Source organism: Arachis ipaensis, chromosome B07, assembly GCF_000816755.2.
Source record: "Arachis ipaensis cultivar K30076 chromosome B07, Araip1.1, whole genome shotgun sequence".
NCBI classification, from domain to species: Eukaryota; Viridiplantae; Streptophyta; class Magnoliopsida; order Fabales; family Fabaceae; genus Arachis; species Arachis ipaensis.
In genome coordinates, this window is record NC_029791.2 from 119680498 (window position 1) to 119691511 (window position 11014).

At 36.2% G+C, this 11014-nt stretch overlaps 2 protein-coding genes and 1 long non-coding RNA gene across 9 annotated transcripts in view; all 3 read left to right on the forward strand.

Moving 5' to 3' along the window:
- Window positions 358-2125, forward strand: LOC107606084 (ubiquitin-fold modifier 1). The gene is made up of 4 exons (XM_016308049.2): window positions 358-518; window positions 608-705; window positions 1488-1520; window positions 1871-2125. The coding sequence occupies exons 1-4, from the start codon at window positions 448-450 to the stop codon at window positions 1954-1956; spliced, it is 288 nt and encodes a 95-aa protein (XP_016163535.1). The 5' UTR covers window positions 358-447; the 3' UTR covers window positions 1957-2125.
- Window positions 3144-10250, forward strand: LOC107606085 (pentatricopeptide repeat-containing protein At4g08210). 7 transcript variants are annotated; one of them, XM_021106395.1, is made up of 7 exons: window positions 3144-3676; window positions 4844-5227; window positions 6244-6409; window positions 6601-9109; window positions 9258-9367; window positions 9778-9909; window positions 10010-10250. In XM_021106395.1, exon 4 carries the CDS (start codon window positions 6649-6651, stop codon window positions 8716-8718), a length of 2070 nt encoding a protein of 689 aa, XP_020962054.1. In that variant the 5' UTR covers window positions 3144-3676; window positions 4844-5227; window positions 6244-6409; window positions 6601-6648; the 3' UTR covers window positions 8719-9109; window positions 9258-9367; window positions 9778-9909; window positions 10010-10250. The 7 variants fall into 7 exon arrangements, with proteins under 7 accessions (XP_020962054.1, XP_020962055.1, XP_020962056.1 ...); XM_021106396.1 differs by having other exon boundaries at window positions 6609-9109; XM_021106398.1 differs by having other exon boundaries at window positions 3145-3676; window positions 6799-9109.
- The window catches only part of LOC110264399, an 8273-nt gene continuing 3858 nt past the window's right edge, over window positions 6600-11014 (forward strand). Inside the window, exons 1-2 of the long non-coding RNA XR_002350527.1 lie at window positions 6600-6610; window positions 8948-8959. This is a non-coding gene — a long non-coding RNA (uncharacterized LOC110264399). The remainder of the gene's footprint in view (window positions 6611-8947; window positions 8960-11014) is intronic.

Here is an 11014-nt window from a genome sequence, read left to right on the forward strand (position 1 = left end):
TTTAGTTACTGAAAATATTATTTTTTTTAAATATTGTCTACGAATTTTTTTTTTTTGGAATTGAATATTGTCTACGTTTGGAGTGTTTCAAATATCAATTGCAACAAAAAAAATTGGTCCAACCACTATAGCCCAATATTAAATTCTCAGTAGGCCCAAATAGAATAGAAGAAAGAAAGTTTGCCAAAAAACATAGAAGAAAGACTGAATTTGAAATCTTTAAAATTTGAATTTTATTTTAAAGAGTAAAATATGGTCTTTTCTTATTTATTTTATAAATGAAACTAAAAATAAATATAAAAAAATTATTTAGAGATAGAAGATTTTATTTTATCTTATAAAATACAAATATAAAATTTAGAAGATTTAAATTCTAAAATAATAGCTTCGGAGAAACGCAGAAGAAAGAATAGAAGTAAGCACAGAAGAATCGTGAAGGCAACAAAGATGGCGGGCGGTGGCGGAAAGGTGTCGTTCAAGGTGATACTCACCTCTGATCCCAAGCTTCCCTTCAAAGTGTATGTATCTTTTTGAATCTCATCTTTTCTTCTTCTTCTTCTTTTTTTTGTTAACAAATTATTTTAATTGTTATCTGAAACTATTTCAGGTTTAGCGTTCCAGAGGCTGCGCCTTTCACTGCCGTTCTCAAATTCGCTGCCGAAGAATTCAAAGTCCCTCCTCAGACCAGCGCTATCATCACCAACGGTAATGTTCCAGCAGATCAAGCTTTTCTTTTTGTTGATTTATTTATTCGTTTATCGTTTAGCTTCCGTTATTTGATTATTAATTTGGTTTCTCAAGTTTTAGGGTTTTTGGCGGTTATATGTCGCGCTTTTCTAACTTGCAAATTGTGGTTTGATTGGATACTGAATGCTGAATACTAATTTCCTTGGACATTTTTTTTTTGTCAATTATTTATATTCTAACTTTTGATGAATGGAATTAATTAATAACGCGATTAATTTGATATATCGGATGCAATGAGGTGCACTTAGGGTTTTCGGATTTATCGCATGCTCTAAACTCTGATGCTGGTTATTATTATTATCAAAGTTTGCACAATTCCTAGAAATTTGATGGTCATTTGTTTTGTTTGCCCAATTATTATATATTTAGATCTTAAATTACAGGGGATCTTCTCCCTTCCAAAAGATAGAAGCTTTAGATGCTAATTTGACTAATTACATAATTGAGATTTAGAAAAGATCTCATCTACTGATTAAATTGTTCAGCCCATCATAGGTGAATAGGTGTTCTTTTGTCACTTGAAAATTCTAATTTTTGTTGATCAAGAAGGAAAAAAGGAATATGGCAAACATAAGCTACCACTACCAGTACCAATACTAACATGGACCCTGTGATTGTGAAACCACCAGACTTTTAAGAGTACTTTTGTGAATTCAGACTTGGTATTACTTTTATGTTATTCTTATAGTAATTTCCATCTCGTTTTCCTGCATTTCTTATATTACTTTTTATGCATGCAGATGGTGTTGGCATAAACCCTCAGCAGAGTGCAGGTATGCCAATGCTTTACATTTATTTCTTTTAATTTGAGGCTGTGACCAAAGAACTGCATCATCTTTCACTTGAAATTTGGCTTAACATTATCGTTCTTCATTTTGAAACATTGCTTAAAAATAAGCATGTGGAAAGGGAAAAAATATCGCTCAAAACATTTGGGGTGATCTATTCTGATTTAGCTGAATATATATCTTGAAACTGCTTGATTTTACATGGCTCGGGTTTGCAACTATGGGTTCTTATAGAAGGATTATATCATGAAATTGAATAAAGATTATTTAATACCATATAAAAGTTGATTATAGTAGTTACATTTCATTTGACACATTGTAAATTTCTTTTCCAGGGAATGTCTTTCTTAAGCATGGATCAGAACTGCGCCTGATTCCCCGTGATAGAGTTGGAGCTTCTTGCATGTTACGGGGTGTGTGAGCGGAAATCAAACCATTTTATTTATATATACCTGTACTATTGTAGTCTGATAGTTAAACATATTAAGTACCAGTGTTACTGATCTCATAGATTGGGATCAAAGGGTATCTTTAACTCATAAGTTTATTTGAATAATGAAATAAGTTTTTGGGAGATTTTTTGTAGTTAATTATTATACTGCTGTGCTTTAATTTGAGGTAGCTTTTCCTTTGGGAAACCTCCAAGCCCCTTCTTCTCCAGGTGAAACCATAACTCAGAGCAAATTTGGTTAAATCCGATCTTTAATAGAATGTTGATGTATGATGTATCACCGGTAGTTAGTAGGCTTGTGGGAAGTGGGAGCTCATATACATACATATTCTAGGTTTTGAAGATAAATTAAATTAAAATATGAGTGATTCAACATCTATATTATATTACATGTATATTAGGTTATATATATTGAGCCAAATAAAGCTTGTCTTGCTCAAGCACCCATTTCGACTAAAACTCGACCTGCACTAGGCAGGGTAATTATTGTCTTGACCGGATAGAAGCGATTTGGATACCTACGAATGTGTTGCCACAATGCCACATGACCATCTCTAAAAGACAAACTTAATTATTTCTTCATATAAAATTTAAATTTCAAGGTTGAAATTTTCCTAGTATGTGACCAAGGTATTTAACATTTAGAAGCATATCAAAATAATTCTAAAATTGATATAGGGTGCATCAGTATTCAGTAGTAATGCAAAGAGAAGTTAATTATAGGATATCTATCCTTTTTAATAGCTGCTTTGAGTGTACATTTTTAGACGTAAAATTTTATACAAATTGATGCGTTGAACTTGAAGTTTTGTATTTTAGTACGAAATTTTCTTTGCACATCATGTAACTGAACTGAATTTAGTAACTTTAGGCGCAGTGCATTGCTACAATTCAAGTTTCTTGCCCTTCTTCATTTCTTGATGTTCATAGACCTTCTATACCAAACTTCAACCATTTGCTTCTTTACAAAAACCAGATCTTCTCAATACATGTATATGATTTTTTTTTTTTTGGTGTCTACATGTATATGGATTGATTGCAAGTTTGTGTTTCATTTATATAATCTTTTTATTTTTTTACTTGTTTTTCTGTCTCATTGATTTTTTATACGTGAAAAACAGGTACTCAGGTAGACCCCCACGGGTTTTAACAAATCCAGTGACCCGGCCTGCTTATATAATCCGGATCGGATCATGCTTAATTAAAAAAAAATTATTCGAAAAAACGACCTTGTTTTAAGCATGGTTTTAAAAATCGGACTTGACTGATCGGTCGAATCGATTTAACTGAGAATCGATAATAAAAGTGGTCCGGTCTGCTGTCTATAACCACTGGAAAAAGAATCACTTGAGAATCGCAGAATCGGCCGAGAACCGACCGGTTGGATCGGATTGATAACCGGCCGGCCCAAAAAAACCCCTTCTTCCCCCAATTCGTGCACTCCCTGAGAGTGAGACCTCTGAAGCAAAGCAAAAGTGCAAAACCATAGCCCCTCATTGCCGCCGCGGTCCCCAGGTTCTCAGCGCCGCCGCTTCTTCCTCTTGCCCGTTTTGCAGAACCTAGATAGCTCGGCACGTCGTCTTCATCTTAGTAGGCTTCTCCGTTCGTGGCTTGGAGTAGCTCGCTGTCGGGTCGCCGCTTGCCGTCGTCTCGCCTATCGCCTCGTCTCGCCGCTTGCGGTCCGTCGAAGGTTAGTGGCCTCCACTTCTTCTTTTGAAGTTCTGAAATTGTTGTTCAATCATGGTGGTTCCATTTTTTTCTTGTAATCTTCTGTAATTGCCTGTTGCTGATGGATTGTCTTGTATTTGCTGGTTGGTGATGGCTGTAAATTTTTTTTTTCAAATTTACGGATGGCTGGCTCTGTTAGTCTGATTTAGTGTTTTACTGTTTTGTAATTGCTGGATTTAGTCTGAAATTTTTGTCAAAAACTTTAATAAGAGCATTAACTTGTTTTACTGTTATCACATTCAAGAACTCTAATAAGAGCGTTAAGTTCATCAGTTTGTGACTTTGTGCTTTCCATCTCGCTACAAGAGCTGACTGTGAGGAAACAGCGGATTCTAAGCTGACCACTTTGTTGACCAGCTCATCAATCTTCTCTGCCATTTCTGTCACAGTGAGAGTTGTATGAGAGCCAGCCTCAAAGTGTTCTTTAATCTTCTCCTGTAGTAACTGCACCTCCTGTTGATGCTGACTTATTTTATCAGCATCTTCTTCCAACTCTTTTGTTTCAAATTTACTGATTTAGTCTGAAATTTTTGTCCAAATTTACTGATGGCTCTGTTTTGTAATTACTAGGTGCTGATGGCTCTTAATTTTTTTGTTCAAATTTACTGATGGCTTTGTTTTGTAATTGCTGGTTTTGCTGGGTGAAGGTTTAGTGTTTTGGAATGTTTTATAATGTGCTAATGTTTGTAATTGCTGGCTTTGTTTGTAATTACTGGGTGAAGGTTTAGTGTTTTGTGATTATTGGTTAATGTTTTGGTTGTTTGTTGCGAAATGCTGTAGGCGGAATTTAGATATGGTCTTGTTGATAATTTTTTTTATTTCTCATTGTGCTGCGGCTGTTTTTAATGTTGTATCTATTTTACAAATTTACAAGTTCTTGCGGATTTTGATGATTGATAAATCATGATGTTGGGATTTAATATTTAGATATGTCTTTTAACTATTTAACTTTTGAGTTTGTATTTTGATAAGATCATATGGCTTTGGTAGATGATATTTTATGTAGTGTTTTAAATTTCGAAGATATTTGAAGATTTATATTACGCTATAATTATATTTTAGGATGTTTATTTATAATTTATTTATTATTCTATTCTAAAATGGTTTTTTCGGTTGAACCACCGGTTAGACCAATAAACTAATGAACCAATAACTAGAGCAGTTTGATAACCGGTCCGGTTCTCAGAACCTTGAGTTTCAAGTGAATTCCCTGGCCCCCAGTCTCTCTTCTCTGGAGTCACCACTCTTACCACTGGCCTCGGTCTCTTTCTCGTCACTTTCTGACTCAAGCTCAAGCTCTCTCACCTCTCTCACAGCTGGGGTTGTCGCACTCAGGCTCTCTCGTCTCTGGTCTCGCTCACTCACTCACTGTCTCGCACTCAAGCTCGTCATCAGTCGCCGGCGGCAGAAGCAGACGGAACCAGCATCTGGTCCCTCGGCTGGTGGTCGTTGGCGTCTTCTTGCTTCGGCTCGGTTGGTCAACTTCCTTCACCGTCAGTTGGTTCCTGGGCAGGTGAGTTCCAACAAATTGCCCTGCTTTTCGTTGCTGTAAATCATCACTCCACCTTGAATTTGTTGCTGAAAGTTGAAGTTGTTGCTGAAAATATCACTGAGCTTGGAGCTAAAGTTTTTATTCCTGAAAATTATCATAGTTGAATTTGTTGTTGAAAATTATCAATGAGCTGAATTTGTTGCTGAACATATCAGTGAGCTTATTTTTTTGTTGTTAGAAAACATCACTGAGTTGAATTTTTGCTGATTATCATCACTGAACATTGAATTTGTTGCTGTCTTGCTTAAATAATCACTTAGCTAAATTTTTTGTTGCTGTAATTCATCATTGCACCTTGATTTTGTTGCTAAAAGTTGAATTTGTTGCTGAAAATATCACTGAACTAATTTTTTTGGGCTGAAAATCATCAATGAGTTGAATTTGTTACTGATTATCAGTTCATCACTGAAGCTTGAATCTGTTGTCTTGCTGAAATTAGTTAAATTTTGTTTCTGTAAATCTGTAAATAATCTTTTGAGCTAAATCTTTTATTGCTGAAAATTATCATAGTTGAATTTGTTGTTGAAAATGAGGTTCATGCTCTCTGCAACTCAGAATGTTTTTTTTTTTTTTTTGCTAGAATTTTAAAAATGTTTTCATCACAACTCAGTTGCTATTATGAATTGTTCTTGGTATTGATTTTTGAAAAATACACTAATATAGATATAGATGCAAATCAAAATGAAGGAAATGTTGGTCAAGCTTTAAATTTGTCCAATGAAGATATAGATGTTGACTTTAAGATCACCTCTTGGATTTGATTTACTGATTGTGTCTCTTGTTCATTTAAATTGAAAAAGTATTTTGTACTAGTGATTAGTTTATTATATATTTTTAAATCGTTAGTTATGTCTAAAAATTGATACTTGATTGTTATTAATATGTTTGTAAAGTCATGCATTTTAAGTTTTAACTTTTGATTTTAATTTTATTTTTATAATTTGATATTTTTATTTAATTATGGCCGGGTCAACCAGGTGAATTAGTGACCCACCGATTGAACCAGTGACTTGATGACCCGGACAACCAGGTCAATTATCGGTTTGGTTATGATAACTATGGTTCAAAGTGACACATCTTAAGGAGCTCCTAAAAATGGCTAGTTCTCTGTTCCATTTAATATTTTGCATCTTAGCTTTATAGGTAAATCTTTTATCTCCCACTTTTACCATATTATTAATACAATTGCCAACCTCACTTTCTTGCTTTTCGAGCATCTATTTCATACTCATGTTTTGTTAGCACCTGAAGTTAAACATTCTTTGACCATTATTCTTGACATTCACTTAGTTGAATCAGAGGTTTTCAATTCATTCTCTATTTGCTTTTGCGAGTATAAAAGTGGTGGATTGAGTATAGAACATCGATGCATTTAAAGGAAAATGGATATAAACAGAATCCAATTAGCTCTGCGCTCTTGTGGGATCTTTCAATCTATCAAACACGCCAAATCACTTCACTCTTGCATCATAAAACTTGGCTTTCTGAATCATGTTTTCCTCGTAAACAACATGATCTCTGTCTATGCAAAGTGTCTCCATGTAGATGATGCGCGAAACCTGTTTGACGAAATGCCTCACAGAAATATCGTTACTTGGACCACAATGCTCTCTGCATACACCAATTCTGGGAGTCCCCACGTGGCCCTTTCGCTTTACAATCAGATGCTGCAATCCGAAACAGAGGAACCCAATGGGTTCTTGTACTCGGCGGTTCTCAAGGCCTGTGGTCTAGTGGGTGATGTTGAACTGGGTAGGTTTGTTCACCAGCATGTAGCTCAGGCGAAAATGGAATTTGACACTGTTCTGATGAATGCACTTTTGGACATGTACGTCAAATGTGGGAGCTTGAAGGATGCAAAGCGAGTTTTTTATGAGACCCCACTTAAGAATTCGACTTCATGGAACACGCTCATTCTGGGTCATGCTAAAAGTGGCTTGGTGGGCGATGCTCTGAAGCTGTTTGATCAAATGCCGGAACGTGATCTTGTTTCTTGGAATAGCATCGTTGCTGGTCTAGCAAGTACTGGAAGCCCCCATGCATTGCAGTTTGTTGCTAGGATGCACGTGCAAGGCTTTAAACTAGATGAGTTCACATTCCCACGCGCTCTCAAAATTTGCGGTCAGGTTGGTGAAATAGCAACGGGGAAACAAATTCATTGTTATGTTATCAAGTCAGGGTTTGAGTCTTGCAATTACTGTATATCATCGTTGATTGATATGTATTCGAATTGCAAGTTATTGGATGAAGCAATGTTGATCTTTGATCAGTTCTTCGACAATTCTTTTGTTGTCGAAAGCTTGGCACTTTGGAATTGTATGCTTTCTGGATATGTTGTCAATGGGAATTATGGAAAGGCTCTTAGTCTGATTGCACATATCCATAAAACTGGTGCATATTTCGATTCCTATACCTTTAGTATTGCTTTAAAGGTTTGTATGTACTTCCAGAACTTGAGGTTGGCATCTCAGGTGCATGGTTTGGTCATCACAAGTGGCTATGAGTTAGATTGCGTTATTGGAAGCATTCTTATTGATCTCTATGCGAACCAGGGGAATATTAATATTGCTTTGAGATTGTTTGAAAAGTTGCCAGATAAAGATGTTGTGGCTTGGTCTAGTGTGATTGCTGCTTGTGCTAGATCTGGCTTAGATTCATTGGCTCTATCCCTCTTTACGAATATGACTCGTATGGATCTTGAGATTGACCATTTTATCCTTACAGTTGTTCTTAAAGTTTGTTCAACCTTGGCATCTCAGAGAATTGGAAAGCAAATTCATGCTAACTGTCTTAAAAAGGGATATGAATCAGAGGGAGTTATTGCAACTGCTCTTATTGATATGTACTCAAAATGTGGTGACATTGAGGATGCCTTAGCGTTGTTTGGCTGTCTTTCAGAAAGAGACACTATGTGTTGGACAGGGATTATTGTTGGATGTGCACAAAACGGAAGAGTAGACGAGGCAATCAATCTTTTGCATAAGATGATAGAATCTGGTGAAAAGCCAAATGAAATCACCATTCTAGGTGCTCTTACGGCTTGTAGGCATGCTGGCCTAGTTGAAGAGGCATGGGCCATATTTAATTCTGTTGAAACAGACCATGGATTGAAAAGGTGCCTAGAGCATTACAGTTGTATGGTTGATCTACTTGGTCAAGCAGGACGCTTCGAAGAAGCACTAAAATTGATTAGTGACATGCCATTTAAGCCTGACAAGACGATATGGTTCTCCTTGCTTGGCGCTTGTGGAACTCACAAGAACCAGTATCTTGCTAATGTTGTTGCTGAGCATCTTCGTGCTACATTTCCAGAGGATGCTTCTGTATATGTAATGCTGTCAAACGTTTATGCAACTCTTGGAATGTGGGATAGTTTAAGCGAAGCAAGGGAAGCCTTGAAAAAAGTAGGCTTAAAAGGAGCTGGAAAAAGCTGGATTGAGATCTCAAGTTGACAATGCTGGTTTTGTTAATGGCTTGGTTCAGCTAGCTTCCCCCGGGTTCATAGTGTGTGTGATTTTTCAAGATGCATTGCTGACTGTTCTAGTTTAATAGCTAGTCTGGACCATCAAAGCCAGTCTAAATTTATAATTTGGTGACTGCAATAGTTCAATGAGAAGGTAAAAATCATATATCACAATTTAAATGGCAGCGGGTAGCAGATATTACCACCTAGTGGGATAGGCTTTGTTGTTGGTGTTTGTTGTTGTAGCAGATACTGCACTTTAAAAATGCATGAGTTGATGCGCTGAATGCAGCAGTTCCCTCTGATAAGATTGTTATACCTGCTATTGCCACGAGGCCTCATCAATCAAGTGATTGCATCCCCCAATGAAATATGAAAAGGTAAAAACTTAAATTATTCTTAATAGTAATAGCGGATTCAACTTCTAGCTTTCAAATATCAGTTCCAGTTTTGGGTTACTCACATCAGAATCAGCTCTTGTATAATGTTGTATTAAACAAACTTTTCCTTCTTTTTTATTGTATTCAGGGCTTTTTACAGAAGTCATCAAGTCTCCACTTATATTTTAACATGGTTGATCAGCTTGACATTTTCAGCATATCTTTGAAAAGCTTCCATCTGATGAGATTGAGCATGTGGTAAGATTGGCCTTCCTCATTTTTGTCATTAAGTGCTATGGTTCTTTTTACTTTCTTTGTTGAAACCTCTATCTAAATATATTACTAGATGGGCTTTACAATTGGTTACTGCTGGGTTTGATGCATAGCAAGATAATACCTGGGACATTTTATACCAAAATAACTTTTTAGGTTTTCACATTTCTGGTTCCTATCTCTGAACTTTACGTCTTTATCTGTCTTTTTATAGTAATTTAAAAAAAAATATTGGGTCACTGAACTTTTTCACTTTTTCTTTAGCCCATTTCCTATTGGATATGTATAACAAATCTAGAATGATTGAACATGAATATATCTTGTTTGACAAAACACCACCACCTTATTTTTATGTCCTTATTGGTTCCGTTCTCGTTACCCATGCTGGAGAATAGATTAAGACACCACAAAGCAGCATTGAGAATTTGTTGGGGCAGATACAAACATCTCTTGAGCTATGTCCACCATTGATTGTGATCACAGATCAGAGAGGATTTTGGTTACGTGGTCAGAGCCCATCCCCCGAGGTAATCAAGGATATCACCTTGCTCATCATTTGACTCTCCAACAATTATTAAAATGCAAAAGCATTTATATTATACTACATTCCATGTCTTTGTTTTGCAGGGTCATTTCATGCCGGGGTTTTAACATTATGAAGCTGCATCCAGGCATAATCTCAGGTCTTTCTTCCAAGCCAAAGCCATAATATTGAATATACCAATTTAAAAAGGGTGAAAGCCCACTATACACTTCTTTTTCTTTCATTTTCTTGTTACGTTTTTACCAACTGATGCTTTAAAACCACTGGTTGATTTCTAAATTGAAAACTTCCATTGAAATAAATGAAATTTAACTTCTATTAAAATTCTTAACCAGAATCCTTAAAAAAAATTAGTCAGCAAAATGCTACTTTGTTAATACCTACAGAATTCCATTCTGACACCATGGCAAATTGCTAGCTAGCAATAATGCAAGATTCCTATTCCTTAAATTATACCCAAATGAGAAAACCTAGTACATAGAGCTGGAAGAACATGAACCCTAGAAGAACATAGGTAAGAACAACAGAAAAGTGGTCCTAAAACAATTAGGTTATGCCCTGTCCAAACATGAGGCAGAGCAATTATCACCACATAGCAAAAACAATGAACATGGTAGACCCCACAAGTGAACCCCACCTCCACAATTCATCACAGTGGCTTCTCTGCATAAGGCCGACTCATTGCTATGATGTGCTATTGTAATGTCTCTACCATGCATGCTAGTGGCAGTGCCTTGTATGGAATTTATTTCTTGAAGTCTTCCCACGGAATTTTTATTCCCTTGGCCATGTGTGTGATTTTTTTTTTTCTGTATCAATCATTACTCTCACCATGTCTTAAGGCACAGGCTTCATGTTTCTGAGTCTGACTTTCCTTTCTCCTTTAAAAGAGCCTTCCATTTTGTTTCGGTCTTCAGTCACAAGCATGACATGTCAAGTTGTTGTGATAATGTGTTCCCTTCACAGCTTCCAATAACTGCAAAGCACAAACTGCAAAAGTTACCGCGAAACTCCCACGCCACAATTTTTTCTGCCCGCCCTTTTCGCGCCATATTTGGTTAGCTATAATGAGGTTCAGAACATCTTAA

Coding starts and splice junctions, on each gene's coding strand:
- LOC107606085 (XM_021106395.1), top strand. CDS start 6,649: ATGGATATAAACAGAATCCAATTAGCTCTGCGCTCTTGTGGGATCTTT.
- LOC107606084 (XM_016308049.2), top strand. CDS start 448: ATGGCGGGCGGTGGCGGAAAGGTGTCGTTCAAGGTGATACTCACCTCT. Junction 519..607: donor CCCAAGCTTCCCTTCAAAGT/GTATGTATCTTT, acceptor AAACTATTTCAG/GTTTAGCGTTCCAGAGGCTG. Junction 706..1,487: donor CAGCGCTATCATCACCAACG/GTAATGTTCCAG, acceptor TTATGCATGCAG/ATGGTGTTGGCATAAACCCT.